This window comes from Podarcis tiliguerta (genome assembly GCF_965153285.1).
Source record: "Podarcis tiliguerta genome assembly, chromosome: 6".
Classification (NCBI taxonomy): Eukaryota; Metazoa; Chordata; class Lepidosauria; order Squamata; family Lacertidae; genus Podarcis; species Podarcis tiliguerta.
Genome location: NC_139539.1, coordinates 93,822,390 through 93,836,277, shown reverse-complemented (window position 1 = coordinate 93,836,277; position 13,888 = coordinate 93,822,390). Strand labels below are relative to the sequence as shown.

At 46.1% G+C, this 13,888-nt stretch overlaps 1 protein-coding gene across 1 annotated transcript in view; it reads left to right on the top strand.

Annotated features, from left to right (window-relative positions):
• Positions 1-564: 564 nt before the first annotated feature.
• TNN (tenascin N) overlaps positions 565-13,888 on the top strand; it is a gene marked incomplete at its 5' end in the record, with an annotated part of 32,998 nt that continues 19,674 nt past the window's right edge. The window contains 6 exons of the mRNA XM_083446653.1: positions 565-618; positions 961-1,312; positions 2,156-2,527; positions 7,114-7,377; positions 8,584-8,772; positions 10,485-10,574. Coding sequence (XP_083302779.1) covers positions 565-618; positions 961-1,312; positions 2,156-2,527; positions 7,114-7,377; positions 8,584-8,772; positions 10,485-10,574 — 1,321 coding nt within the window. The remainder of the gene's footprint in view (positions 619-960; positions 1,313-2,155; positions 2,528-7,113; positions 7,378-8,583; positions 8,773-10,484; positions 10,575-13,888) is intronic.

Genomic DNA, 13,888 nt, shown 5'->3' with positions numbered 1-13,888 from the left:
TCTCGCTTTACTGGCCGAGGGAGCCGGCGTACAGCTTCCGGCTCATGTGGCCAGCATGACTAAGCCACTTCTGGCGAACCAGAGCAGCGCACGGAAACGCTGTTTACCTTCCTGCAGGAGCGGTACCTATTTATCTACTTGCACTTTGACGTGCTTTTGAACTACTAGGTTGGCAGGAGCAGGGACCGAGCAACGGGAGCTCACCCCGTCACAGGGATTCGAACAGCCAACCTTCTGATCGGCAAGTCCTAGCTCTGTGGTTTAACCCACAGCGTCACCCGCATCCCTAATTCTTAACACAGGCACTAGGAAATAAGGATTCATAGGAGTGTGCTATAAGACACACAATACACTGGTCAGCCTCTTTGGTTGGGAGGTACTTTTGGGCTCCTGACCTGAGAACCTTTTAAAATTAATTTATTCCCTGTAGCTCTCTGGTTAACTAGAAATAAGTTCAAAAGCCTTTACTGGCATAATGACTGTAGCGAAATGAAATTATGGATAGTTGTACAAAGCTCTAAATTTAAAGGTAGCATTTAATCGCCACTTGGTAACTGGTCCACAATGTCCTTCTGGAACGTTGTTCATCTGAAGCAGCTGAATGCATCTCATCAGATGGTAAGCAGGAAACTATAATCCAAAAATTGCTCCACACATGTAGTAATCTAGTTTGTCAAGGAAGGGGTTTAGTTAGCCCTTGTGCCAATGAGAGTTCAACTGTCTGCAGGGCTGGACTGTCCAGGAAAAGCTATGTTGCATGACTTTACTCCAGATCAGCTGTCAGACTGTGAATTCCCAGAAAAGAGCTGTCAGGATGATACCTTTCCTGGAGTATTTGCTTTCATAATAACACTACTTTTGCTCTTTCCAAATTAGCCTTACTCATTTCGTAGTATTAACAGAAACAAGATGATATTTTGGAATTTCCTTCTGGGGCTTCTACTGCACTACCCTCTCCAGGGAGCTCTGGCCCAGCTGCCGAGTCAACCGGAAAACTGCTCTGGAAAAAGTCAGATCTCCTTCAGTCACTCATACAAGATTGACGTGCCCAAGTCCTCTCAGATCAAAGTGGATCCCGACCCACGTCCTCTCCAAGATGACAGTCACACACTGCTGTCGACTGGTGAAATGCATGAGGGCGAGGAGCAAAATATTATATTCAGGCACAACATTCGCCTGCAGGCTCCCAAAGGTGACTGTGAACTTCTAGGCCAGCTCAAGGCTTTGTTGGAAAGGCTGGAGAAGATAGAGTTGGAAGTGCGACATCTGAGGGGGATCTGTGGTCCTCAGAGGTGCTGTGGCAGAGCCCAAGGTAAGAACCATGTGTGATGACCACAACTTGTGACTGGCTAAGTCAAATGCAGCCCACTAGTTATGTTTTGTGGCCTTTTGGGTGGTTGACAATCTCCCCCCACTCCATGTTTTTGCAGCCTCAGGGAAGCAGTAAAGCCAGAAGACTTGTTGAACTCTGGGTGGCCTCTCATATGTGTGTCAGATGGATTCAGCTTACTGCGTCACAGTTTTTGTATTGGAACAATGGGCTTTAATGGTATAGCGTCTGCCATGCACTTTTAACCTCCCTCAAAGTGTACAAAATACACAGGATTTCTCTTTCAGGGTACTATACCCAATATAGGCCCTGAAATAAAGGGGAAAATCCTCACAAGTAAGGTAAAGGTAAAGGGATCCCTGACTGTTAAGTCCAGTCGCGGACGACTCTGGGGTTGCGGTGCTCATCTCGCTTTACTGACCGAGGGAGCCGATGTTTGTCTGCACACAGCTTCTGGGTCATGTGGCCAGCATGACTAAGCCACTTCTGGCGAACCAGAGCAGTGCACGGAAATGCCATTTACCTTCCTGCTGGAGTGGTACCTATTTATCTACTTGCACTTTGAGGTGCTTTTGAACTGCTAGGTTGGCAGGAGAAAGGACCAAGCAACGGGAGCTCACCCCGTCGCAGGGATTCAAACCGCCGACCTTCTGATCAGCAAGCCCTAGGCTCTGTGGTTTAGCCCACAGCGCCACCAGCATATAGCAATTGGTAACTCCATGGTTGTGCTCTTACTAGGATGCTTTTCGTGTTCGTTGTCTTTCTAGTTCTGGCTCTTTTGTCTCCCTTATTGCTTCTTGTGGTTCTATCTCTCCTGTTGGGCAGAAGTTTCATCCTGCAGCGGCCACGGAGTTTTCATCCAAGAGAGTTGTGCCTGCAACTGTGACGAAGGCTGGGAAGGCCAGGACTGCTCCCGCCCTACCTGCCCAGGAAACTGCAATGGTAACGGGCGCTGCGTTGGCGGCCGATGCATCTGCAATGCACGTTATGCTGGCGAGGACTGCAGCCGGCTCCTGTGTCCTGAGAATTGCAGTGGAAATGGGGTCTGTGTGAATGGCGTATGTCACTGCTACAAGGAGTTCATTGGTGAGGACTGCAGTGAGAAGAGGTGCCCCAACGACTGCAGTGGGAATGGGTATTGTGACACTGGCGAGTGTTACTGTGAAGACGGCTTCATTGGGCTTGACTGCTCTAAAGGTAAGACACACATGCTTTTTTGGATGGAGGCACATAAGAAGGGAGAGGTAGCAGATCACTTTTTATCATATAATTTAGTGCAGTGGTTGGCAGCCTAAGGCCCATGGGCTGGAAGCGGCCCACGGATGCCGTTTAACTGGCCCATGAGCTACCCCTGAACTGAGCCACCCACTCAGCGAGTCCCCACGCAGTGCGCTAAACCGGCACAGTGCAGCATGGCGCCTCTCTTCCGTGGCTCCGGAAAAGCTTCTGTGCATGCCCAGATGCCAGAAATCACGACTCTGCATGTCCACAGCACCAGAAATCGCTTTTGCGCATGCCCAGACACAGAAAATTGCTTCCGCGCAGGCACGATTTTCGGTGTCTGAGCATGTGCAGAAGCGGTTTCCGGCACCGTGGACATGCACAGATGTGATTTCTGGCATCATGCTGTGCCGGCCCGGCCCACGGAGTATCTCCACGGGATACCCCTGATTTAGTGGGAGCCTTTAAGAATCAAGACACCCCATATCTGCAAAGCCCTGTAGCGTTGTGATGCACCATCGTAATCCATTAGGAACAGTGAATTCCATTCTCCAAGGGCTGGTTTTGATATAGCCATCCACGCATATGAAGCAGGCTTGGGGGAACCTGAAGGTTTGACGAAATATATAAAACATTACCCCCCCCACAAACACTCCCCCTCCAGGTAAGGGGAACCCTTTCCCCCAAACCAGGCATATGACTGAGCATGTTCAGTGGGTGTGCGATGCTGGTTTACTGTTAGAGGGGAAATGGAGAGACTTGGATCCTGAACTGAAGCTCTGCACAGGGCAGCAACGTTTTTGTCGTGGGTCCCACTCACCACTTCTTACAAAATGAAGCAAAACCCAGATTTGGCAATTCAGGATAAGCGATGGAAAATGTTCACAGCATACGTTGCGCATTCATATGAAAAATTCATGTTGTGCACAGTGTGGAATTGGGTTTTGGTGCTGGATTAATTTGTATTATGTTAATAAAAATTAACTTTAATGTACATATTATGAACAGCCTTGGTTAGGCACAACACTTTGTAGAGATCCTATTATGTTCCAGGCTGACTGCTTACCAGTTATGCATCTTACTTTTCATTAATTCCATATTAATATAAGGAATATTTGTTGTAAGATTGGTGTGTGTGGAATAAAGAGAGAGATAAACCAGAAACATTGCTTCATTTTGTAAGAAGTGGTGAGTGGGACCCACGACAAAAACGTTGCTGCCCTGTGCAGAGCTTCAGTTCAGGATCCAAGTCTCTCCTTTCCATTTCCCCTTCAACCAGCACCCCACACCTCATTAAGAGCAGTAAATTAATAAAGCCACAAGGATCTCTTTGCCTTAGCAATATTTTTGGATTGGGGTGGGCTGAGTGATGCAGAGAGCTGATTAGCCAGAGAACAGGAGATTGACAGAAATGCCTCCAGGAGCCCCACTAAATTCAAATGGAAGTATCGTATAAAATGTATGGGGGGCAGGAAAGAGCGTGCAGCTTTGAGAGTTGGGGGGGGATATGTATATATTTGCTTGCTATTCTCTTTGACAGAGGGATGCGGGTGGCGCTGTGGGTTAAACCACAGAGCCTAGGACTTGCTGATCAGAAGGTTGGCGGTTCGAATCCCTGTGACGGGGTGAGCTCCTGTTGCTTGGTCCCTGCTCCTGCCAACCTAGCAGTTTGAAAGCACGTCAAAGTGCAAGTAGATAAATAGGTACTGCTCGGGCGGGAAGGTAAATGGCGTTTCTGTGCGCTGCTCTGGTTTGCCAGAAGCGGCTTCGTCATGCTGGCCAAATGACCCGGAAGCTGTATGTCGGCTCCCTCAGCCAGTAAAGCGAGATGAGCACCGCAACCCCAGAGTCGGTCACGACTGGACCTAATGGTCAGGGGTCCCTTTACCCTTTACCTCTTTGACAGATATGTGCCCCTATTGCTCTAGCACAAGAGCCTCCACTGGTCTTAGAGACAGCCAGGAAATAAGGCTCTTGTTAATGTGGGGTCTGAGAGATGAGTTGCTTGTTTCCAACCATTAGACACGGATATGTCAGAGGACATAGGACATAACTGAAGTACCATAGGTCCTTGGTGTTCTGAGAAGTAGGTGGAGACCAAATAATTGGAATTATGACTTGGATCATTTCTGGTTTAATCATACTGGACACAGCTTAGAGCCCATTGGACGGTCTGCTATATTTGATATGTTGTTGGCGATGCCCAGGTTGTTGGTACAGGCACTAATTGCCAAACTGGTAGAAGTGGCCTAAGTAGCAAGCCTAAGGTTGCAGTCTGTCCTGAGCAAACCCATCCCCCCCTCCCCGGAGGCAGACACACAATTGGAAGTTTATTTCTTTATTGGCAAAGCACTCAATTATAATCAGCTCCCAAGGTGCAAGAATCACACACACACACACCACTCCTGCTAAAGGAACTAGCTGAGCACCTCCTTCTTCAGACCTGTGCTCTGGTCCCAGCAGTTGGAGAAACTGTGCGCCATGCCTCCTCCAGATCACGTACACCCCCACTTCTGACATGGTACATTCAAGCAACCAGGGACTTCAGCTGCTCCCTCCTTGTCCTTGGAGACAGTGGGGGAGGGGACAGAGGAGATTCTCTGGGACCATCTCTTTCACCTGTGTGCCCCCTGCAGCTCCCCCCGCCTCCTTTCCTCCCGCCTTGGACTGCCCAGCCTCTCCCCCACCTCACAGGTGACACAAGAACCATGCAAATCAGTGGTCCCTTTCTCTGGATCATCTGCCCCTCCGCCCAAATTTTGGGGTTGTCCTACTTGTCCTTAACTCAGTATTGCACCAATTGGGTCAAGCAAGAACAACCTGCTCTGTGCTGGGCAACAGAGGGGAGGCTCAGACATCAGACACGAGAGCTCAACTAGATATCATGGCCATGGGGCTCAATTGCAGAGATGTGAGGAAGGTGATTAAAAGTGCTGCATGGCTGGGCAGCAGCAGGGGGTGGTGGGGAGCTGAATTCATGCGTTTTCATTCCAAACTGTTTTTGGTTATTTTTTACTCAAATGTGGTTCCAATCTGTCTCAGAGTGGCTATAATAAGCAGTTTTGGGGCAGAAGCAGTGTAGTTCAGCTACCCTGCCCTGCCTGACTTGTAAATCCTCCTCACCACCGTTTTAAAAGGATTCAGTGACACAAATCCAAGTTTGGCCCCAAACTATTTTTCTTCTTTCCTCCTCCATCCTTTTCATCTATGAAAACAACTCTCTGCATTGTCTCCGCTTCTTGCTTCGCTACATTCAAAGCTTCTGCATGTTCCTTTAAAGGTTGGGAACGATGCCTTGTCCAAACTTGTAAAACCTACCTGTAACATGAACTGAGGAAAGGGAAGAGTCTCCTCTTTGCATGAAGACTATAAACAGTGACTGGGGAATTTGTAAGTTTAGGCAATGCTAACATTTAACTGGCAGTAATGAAAAGGGGAAATAAGAAACCCAATTTGTTTCAAGGGAAAATCTCACCCATGAATGCAAATTAAAATTATTTATCATTCTACTTGATGTCATGATCATTACCTAAGCAATTGTTTTTTGTGCCAAATGTGTTAAATTATTGCCATTTTAGATAACATTTGAAATTCCCCATACCACAGAATAACCAGTAATTTATCACCAGGAATAAGGAAAATATATTACATTTTAGGCACTATTTTGTGTGTGCAAACTAGGAGCTTTAGGCAGACTGTAAAACTGTTAAAAGTAGCATCTTGATCATCTACCTGTTCTTGCAATGCCAGGCTTGGCTTGATGAGATGAGAGAATGGCAGAAAGCCAGGAACAGTAATGTGTTTACAATATACACATATTGTATGTGTGATTTGTTGGTAATTGCTTCAGTATCAACCACCAAGAGAGGTTTCGAGACTGATTTTTTTGCTGTTAGCTCAGATTTCAAATACTGGCATTGTCTTCAGCTGTAGTCATAGCAGCAGAACTTAAGTTGTGGTCACAGCTCTGCATTCATACTGCAAAAGCTTCAAAGCAATGACGTTGACTACTGCTTTATTGCGACTTTAAATTACGGTGCCATTTACAAAATTATGGAGTTGGTGGCCAAGACATTTAACCAAGTGGGCTGGCAATACAAAAGCATGTAAAGTTAAGGTTGTGTTGTCAACGCTCCAGCCTATAGCACCATGAACTAAACCACAAGGATGTAGTAATGCACACAGATGATCACACACACATTACTGGCTTCTGGCTTACTTTGCATTTTCTTCTTTGTGTGTGTATGCATTTTGAAAAATCTATATAACCTCCGTAATTTGCTAATAGAAAATGAAAACACTGGGAGATCCAATTATTGATCTCCCACATTTTATCTATTTTTGCATGAGGATGTGGAAAAACTGATAGTGCAGCTTAAGAGTTGCTAGATTTTACTAGACTGCAAACCCTCATTTCACCTTCTGACTCACAAAGCTAACTTGGCACACTGTTCCTATTAGTGAATGTAATACAGTGACAGTCTACAGCACTGGGGAATATACTCTTGTTGAACTCACTGTTTCATCCCTTTGAATGATGATGCCCTCTTCTCCCCCTCCAGTGCTTGCTCCCCAGAATGCACGGGTCCTCAAGACCACAGAAGATTCCCTGGCCATTGGCTGGGATAAGGTGGTGGATGTGGATGGTTATCTCATCAGCTACTTTCCTGTTGGGTATGAAGCCTCTGTCAAGCAAGTGCGAGTGTCCAAAGACGAAATCACCTATGAGATTCTGGGTCTTCTTCCTGGTACAAAGTATATTATTACTCTCCGCAATGTAAAGAAGGGGATTGCCAGTGACCCAGAACTCCTGCAAGCCAGCACAGGTAAGAACACTAAAACCAGTCCTAAATTATGTGGTGCTTGGTTCACACCAGCAGATTGCAAAGGGAAAACTTTGAAAAAGCGATTCAGTTCAGGCAAGACTCCAACCTTGCTTAAAGATTGCTATGATTTTGATGCGGTGTTGAAATTTACACATTAAGATTGTCGATTAGCTGACAAGCTACAGCTGAAAACTATGGTTTGAAGTCAGTTTGTTGTTGTTGTTTAGTCGTTCAGTCGTGTCCGACTCTTCGTGACCCCATGGACCAGAGCACGCCAGGCACTCCTGTCTTCCACTGCCACCCGCAGTTTGGGCAGATTCATGTCAGATTCATGTTTGTAGCTTCAGTTTACCAACCATGATTTGTGCTCATTACTATTTGGTACGATGTCTAAATTGGAAAACCATTGCACCAAACAATGGCTTGCTTTTTATGCATGTTTAAACTCAAACCATAGTTTTGGTATAATGTCTGACCTGATACTATGACGGAAGTGCATAAAACCATGTGCAACACAGTGAAAGTTGATAGTGAGAAGTTTTTCTTCCTCTTTCACAATACAAGAACCCAGGAGCATCCGATGCATATGAATGCTGGAAGATTCACGACAGTCCAGAGAAAGTACATATTCACACAGTGCATAATGGTTAAATTATGGAATCTGCTACCACAAGACATAGCAGCAAATACCATAGATGGCTTTAAATAGAGTTTAGGGAAATTCATGGTGGATAAGGCTGGCAGACGGCGGCTACAGTTTCACCTCACTGTTGGAGGCCATGCATCTCTCTGAATGCCGGCTGAGGGAAAGACCAAGTGTTTGGAATCAACAATGCCCAAGAATCATAGAATCATAGAGTTGGAAGAGACCACAAGGGCCATTGAGTCCAACCCCCTGCCAAGCAGGAAACACCATCAGAGCACTCCTGACATATGGTTGTCAAGTGTGGAAGAGTTCTGCGGCACTCAAGTCCTGCTTGCTGACTTCCCAAAGGCATCCAGCTGGATCCAGCAGGGCTCTTGTGTTCTTAGGAGTTAATGGGGAAACTGCTGGCCCAAATTCCCCCTCCCTTTCCCTATCTGCCTTTCATCTCAGCAAGTGCATAACATCCAAAGTTCTGTTATAATTATTCCTTAGAGAGCAAGGGGATTGATTGTAATAATGTGCTGTTTCAGCTTTGCTTTCGGTTATTCTCTCTTTTCTAGAGGTCTCTGCCATTGGTGCTATATGGGTGACAGAAGAGACAGATAATTCCCTGGAAGTGGAGTGGGAGAATCCTTCAACAGAGGTGGATTATTACAAGCTGAGGATCAGCTCTTTGCTCCGGCCAGGGGAGGAGAAGGAGGTGCTGGTCCCTAAAAGCAGTGATGCCAAGAGCAGATATGTTATCACAGGTAAGTGGTAATGTGGTAAGTTTCTTACAATCAGGAATGAGGCAAATGGAGAAGATCTGTTGATTTTTCTCACTGTTAACTGGAAAGAGAATTGACATTTGGTTGTTTATTTAGGCCCCATCTGCACTATACTTTGAAAGCATTACCATACCACCATCCAGTCACGGCTTCCCTGCAAGAATCATGGGAATTGTAATTTTGTTAAGAGAGACCCCTATTCCCCTCAGAGAGCTACCTTTCCCAGAGTTCCTTGGGTAGAGGGATTCAGGGTTAAACCACTCTGAGAAATGCAGCTCTATAAGGGGAATAGGGGTCTCTAGATGTTGTTGGGCTCCAGCTCTCACAAGATCCAGCCAGCCTGGTCAGGGGTGATGGAAGCTGTAGCTCAGAGCCAGTGTGGTGTAGTGGTTAAGAGCGGTAGCCTCGTAATCTGGTGAACCGGGTTCGCGTCTCCGCTCCTCCACATGCAGCTGCTGGGTGACCTTGGGCCAGTCACACTTCTCTGAGGTCTCGCAGCCCCACTCACCTCACAGAGTGTTTGTTGTGGGGGAGGAAGGGAAAGGAAAATGTTAGGGTAGTGATAAAGCGGGATATCAAATCCAAACTCTTCTTCTTCTTCTCAGCAACACATGAAGGGCCATAGGTTACCTGCCCCTGGCATAAAATAATAATAATAAAATGCTTATATAGGCCTAGGCATCTGTATTGAACATGGTTTCTAAGCGGTTTTTACAGAGTTCTGATTTATGTGCATTTAATAATAATAATATTTTTTTATTTATACCCCGCCTTTCCTGGTTTAAAAACCGGGCTCAGGGCAGCTAACAGCAAATATAAAGCATTGATCAAAATACGACTTAAAAACAGCATAAAATACAACATAAATGCAGCATCAACGTGAATAAAATTCAAAAATTTAGGGGTCATTTTAAGGAACCCCCCCCCCCCAGTCAGTAGACATCAAATGATCACCAGGGCTAACTGGCCAAGCTGGTCCTACTAGGGCCAGCAGGAGACCAGGGATGAGTTTAAATGTGGGGTCCCAGAAGGGTTTCTTCATAAAAAAGGAAAGGGAAAAGGGAATAGAGGACCAGGCTAATTCAAATTGAAGGCCAGGTGGAATAGCTCTGTCTTACAGGCCCTGTGGAAGGAAATCAAGTCCTGCAGGGCCCTAGTCTCCTGGGACAGAGCATTCCAAACATTAACCTTTTTTTTTGTTTCATTTATGAGCTACAAAAGTGTTAAAAATAAAAACCCAGTCCAGTGTCATCTGTATCCAGCGTTAGCCATGATCAGAGTAGACCCCCTGAAATTAATGGGCATGACTTATTTAGGTCCACTAATTTCAATGGATCTGTCTGAATAGTAAGTACTTAGATGGATAAAACGAACTGAAAACTGGACAACACAGAGCCAACAAGCTGTAGGCCTCCAGCAAATAAATGCCTTTTGAAACAAATACGTTTCCCCTCCATTTGGTGGCACAAGTGTTGCAAAGAACTCAAGGCTGATCTTCCCACATGCAGACCAAAGCCTCCTTCCTCTGGGATGTGAACAGGAGAGATGCGGTTTTCCCCTTCCCCTCAGATCAGGCTAGACAAATCCTACACGCAACAAAGGAAAGCCTTTGAAACACATCTAGTATGGAATATGGAGAGAAATCAAAGATGCAGCTGTGTCTCAGAAGAATTTACCTCTTGTTCTCTTTATAGGCCTGAAGCCAGGAACCCAGTATGTGATCACCGTCATATCTATGAAGGATGAGATGGAAGGGAAGCCGTCCTCTGTGAACGGCTGGACAGGTATAAATCTAGGGCTTCGGCGACATCATTCCACAAGCACAGCTGCTACTAGTTGTCACAATTGCCGTAGCAATCGCTCATACAGTGTGATCCCTTGAGCCTCCCAAAGTGTCCCAATTACTCTCTCCAGATGTCTCTCTTCACAGTTAACTAAAATCTGTGTACAATCAGGACATGAACGGGCAGGGAGAGTGGGATCTCACCCCCTGGCACCACTTCAAGCCCCTCCGTGTTGTTTGGCTATTCTGCACAAAACTTCAGTGCATAGTCTCTTCCATTGCCAAGGACAGTGTCTGGGTGCACCATGCAGCTTGTACACACAGAGGTTCTGTGTTCAAGACAATAGACCAATGTATGGTGGCTGGGGGCGGTGCCTGCCGCTGCAATCCCAGTTCTGCTCTCTGTGTTAATTGTAGACAGAGTTTAGTAGTTTGCCCAGAGCTTGGGTTCAGAAGGGTTTGCAACATCTCAGCATGGGCTCATCTACACTTCCCCTTGTCCCATTGCTTTCCCCCAGGGAAAACCACTCTTAAGCTCTCAATTGGAGCAAACAGCAATTCTCCAGATTGATGTTTGCTCTGATCTGTGAAGAGGCCATGAATTAACAGCCCTCCCTCTGCTACTGGAAATGTAAGGATTCATCAATGGAATTACCAGACCACTGTTTTTTCTCAAAGGAGGGCAGACCCGGCAGCACCAGATGCCTATAGTTGGCAGCCTTGGGTTTGACTTTGGATCAGTGTTTTTGTTTACTCCTGCTGTCTTCAGAATTTTCTTGCCAGTGGGAGGAAGTCAGACTAGAGCACTGAAATTCTGCTTCCTCTTGGGCAGTAAATCACTGCCTTGGAATGTCCTGATTTTGCAGATGATGTGTCCATTTTAACAGTTTTGATTTGAACATGTTGTGCTCTGGGCTGGACATGAGAAGCACCATTTCTTCCTTTGTAGCTACAGCAAAGTAGTTCCTAGAAACTGGGAAGGGAATCTGAAAGGCAAAATATATTAAGCCAACTGTTTGGTCTATATTGCCAAAAAGACAAACTGTCCAGTGGTTTGGTTGTAAAAGCAAGAGCTGTTTGGATCCATGTGGGCTGCTCTTCAAGCTCCAGAAAGAGTGCACATTTTCTGTTACAAACTGTTCTGCTACACCGAAGCTACGCTCCCTATATAGCAATGAGTGGTGTCAGGAAAAAGCTGCCACACACAATTAAAGTTCCAGAAGTTGCTTTGCAAGAATTGCACAAAATTACCCATGTGCACAACACAACCACGTGGACAGGCACAGATCGCACAGATCATAACAAGAGAATTGGCAGCCTGCTGGGAGGATTTTGGGTGCCCATTTTTGGGAAAGATTTCATCCCATCATTCCCTGCCCATGTGATTAAATCATTTTCTCCCAGCCACATGGGAGCCACTCACAGAAAAGAGACTCCCATGCTCTTTGGGTAACAAGCCCCTGCGTTAACCCACTCTTTGGTGCTTAATTGGAGCAAACATCAATTTGGAGTTTTAAAGGATTGAATTTGGAGTAGGTTTTCGTGGGGAAAGCTCATAGCTTTAACTCTCAAACCATGCCTGGAAAGAGTGGAGAAAAGGTAAGTGCGGATGAACCCAGAGTGATGGCTTAGACAGCAGTGAAGTTGCCCCCCCCCCATGTGTTTTCCCACCTGCTCTTTTCCCACCTAGCTGTTCACATCAGCACGGCTTCATTAGCGTCAGATCCATCTCTGTTAGCGTTTAAACCAGGGTGCGTTGAGGGGACTGAGATGTCTTTACCCTATGCAAAGGTGTTCACACCTTGACTAGAGATGAATCAGGAACGGCTTAAGGACTCTAGTTGGTATGAAGCTGGTTTGAGAAATGACAACTCAAACAGCAGTATTTTAGAACAAAGTAAAAGATACACACACACATTTTGATAAAGTCATGTGAGCACGGATTAGAAACCCAGCTCAGGAAATGCAGTGAGAGAACAGCAAGCCGCAGTGTGAATGTGCAGCCAGAGTCATTTTGCTGCCTTCTGGAATAGAATCTGAGCATTATAGCATGGCTCTAATCTTATCATTCAAACTCAGGATCATCACAGTGCTTCAAACGGGAATGTGGGAAGACTTACTTTAGCACCACTGTGCAACTCTTTGGTTTAACATCTTTATGTTTAAAAGTATGAAAAAGCATGAAGTATTTCATTCTTAAAGGTTGCTTGATGGTTGACCATGGTGTAAGGTCTCTGTGAGTCATATTAGCCCTGTGTGGGCATTCTGCCTGCATGTAAAAGCAAGATGAGATCAGGAATGAGTGTGTTAACCTTCAAACACGCCCACTTGCTGTCCTCTTTGGCCTCTCCAGCATGGAAGGGAGCCTCCTGTACTTATGGCGGCTCCCTGCACAATTTAGACCCTTGACCTTCCCTTACACCAAACCACCCAGAGAATCTCCCCAGTACGGGAACTCCCCACTTCAGAACTTTGCTCTCCAACCTGTGGAGTGTGACAGTCACGATGCCAGCGGAGTGGTGGAGGAGCTTCCTACACTTGTCTCACCTTTCCTTGCTCACATGTTGCTTCTGCATGCAAGTAGAATGCCTGGAGGGGGCTACTGGCAAACTCTGAAAGGGTTCAGTGTGGTATGGTGTGGAGAGCCAGTGTGGTGTAGTGGTTGAGAGCGGTAGTCTTGTAATCTGGGGAACCGGGTTCGTGTCTCTGCTCCTCCACATGCAGCTGCTGGGTGACTTTGGGCCAGTCACACTTCCTTGAAGTCTCTCAGCCCCACTCACCTCACAGAGTGTTTGTTGTGGGGGAGGAAGGGAAAGGAGAATGTTAGCCGCTTTGAGACTCCTTAAAGGGAGTGAAAGGCGGGATATCAAATCCAAACTCTTCTTCTTCTTCTTCTTCATAATATAGACAGGTGCTGATAAGAGTTTGAAATCAAATGCAGAAGATGCTTCTGCTATGAAATAAGGTGAAGGAGCAACCTTTGGTGGTAAATTTTTGATGAATAATAATAATAATTTATTATTTATACCCCGCCCATCTGGCTGGGCTTCCCCAGCCACTCTGGGCAGCTTCCAACAAAACATTAAAATACAGTAATCCATCAAACATTAAAAGCTTCCTTATTAAATGATTGACTGGTAGATTGACTGAGTTGGAGACAGACAGAACTGATCCCTGGAAAGATCCCCTGATCAAGCCCCAGGAGTTGCTTTGACACGACTACCATTGATTTCATATGGCCAGACTGTGTTCCATGTTAACTGGGCAGAGCAGGGAGTGCCGTCTGGACTTTATGCCCTTGTGCATCAAAATGCT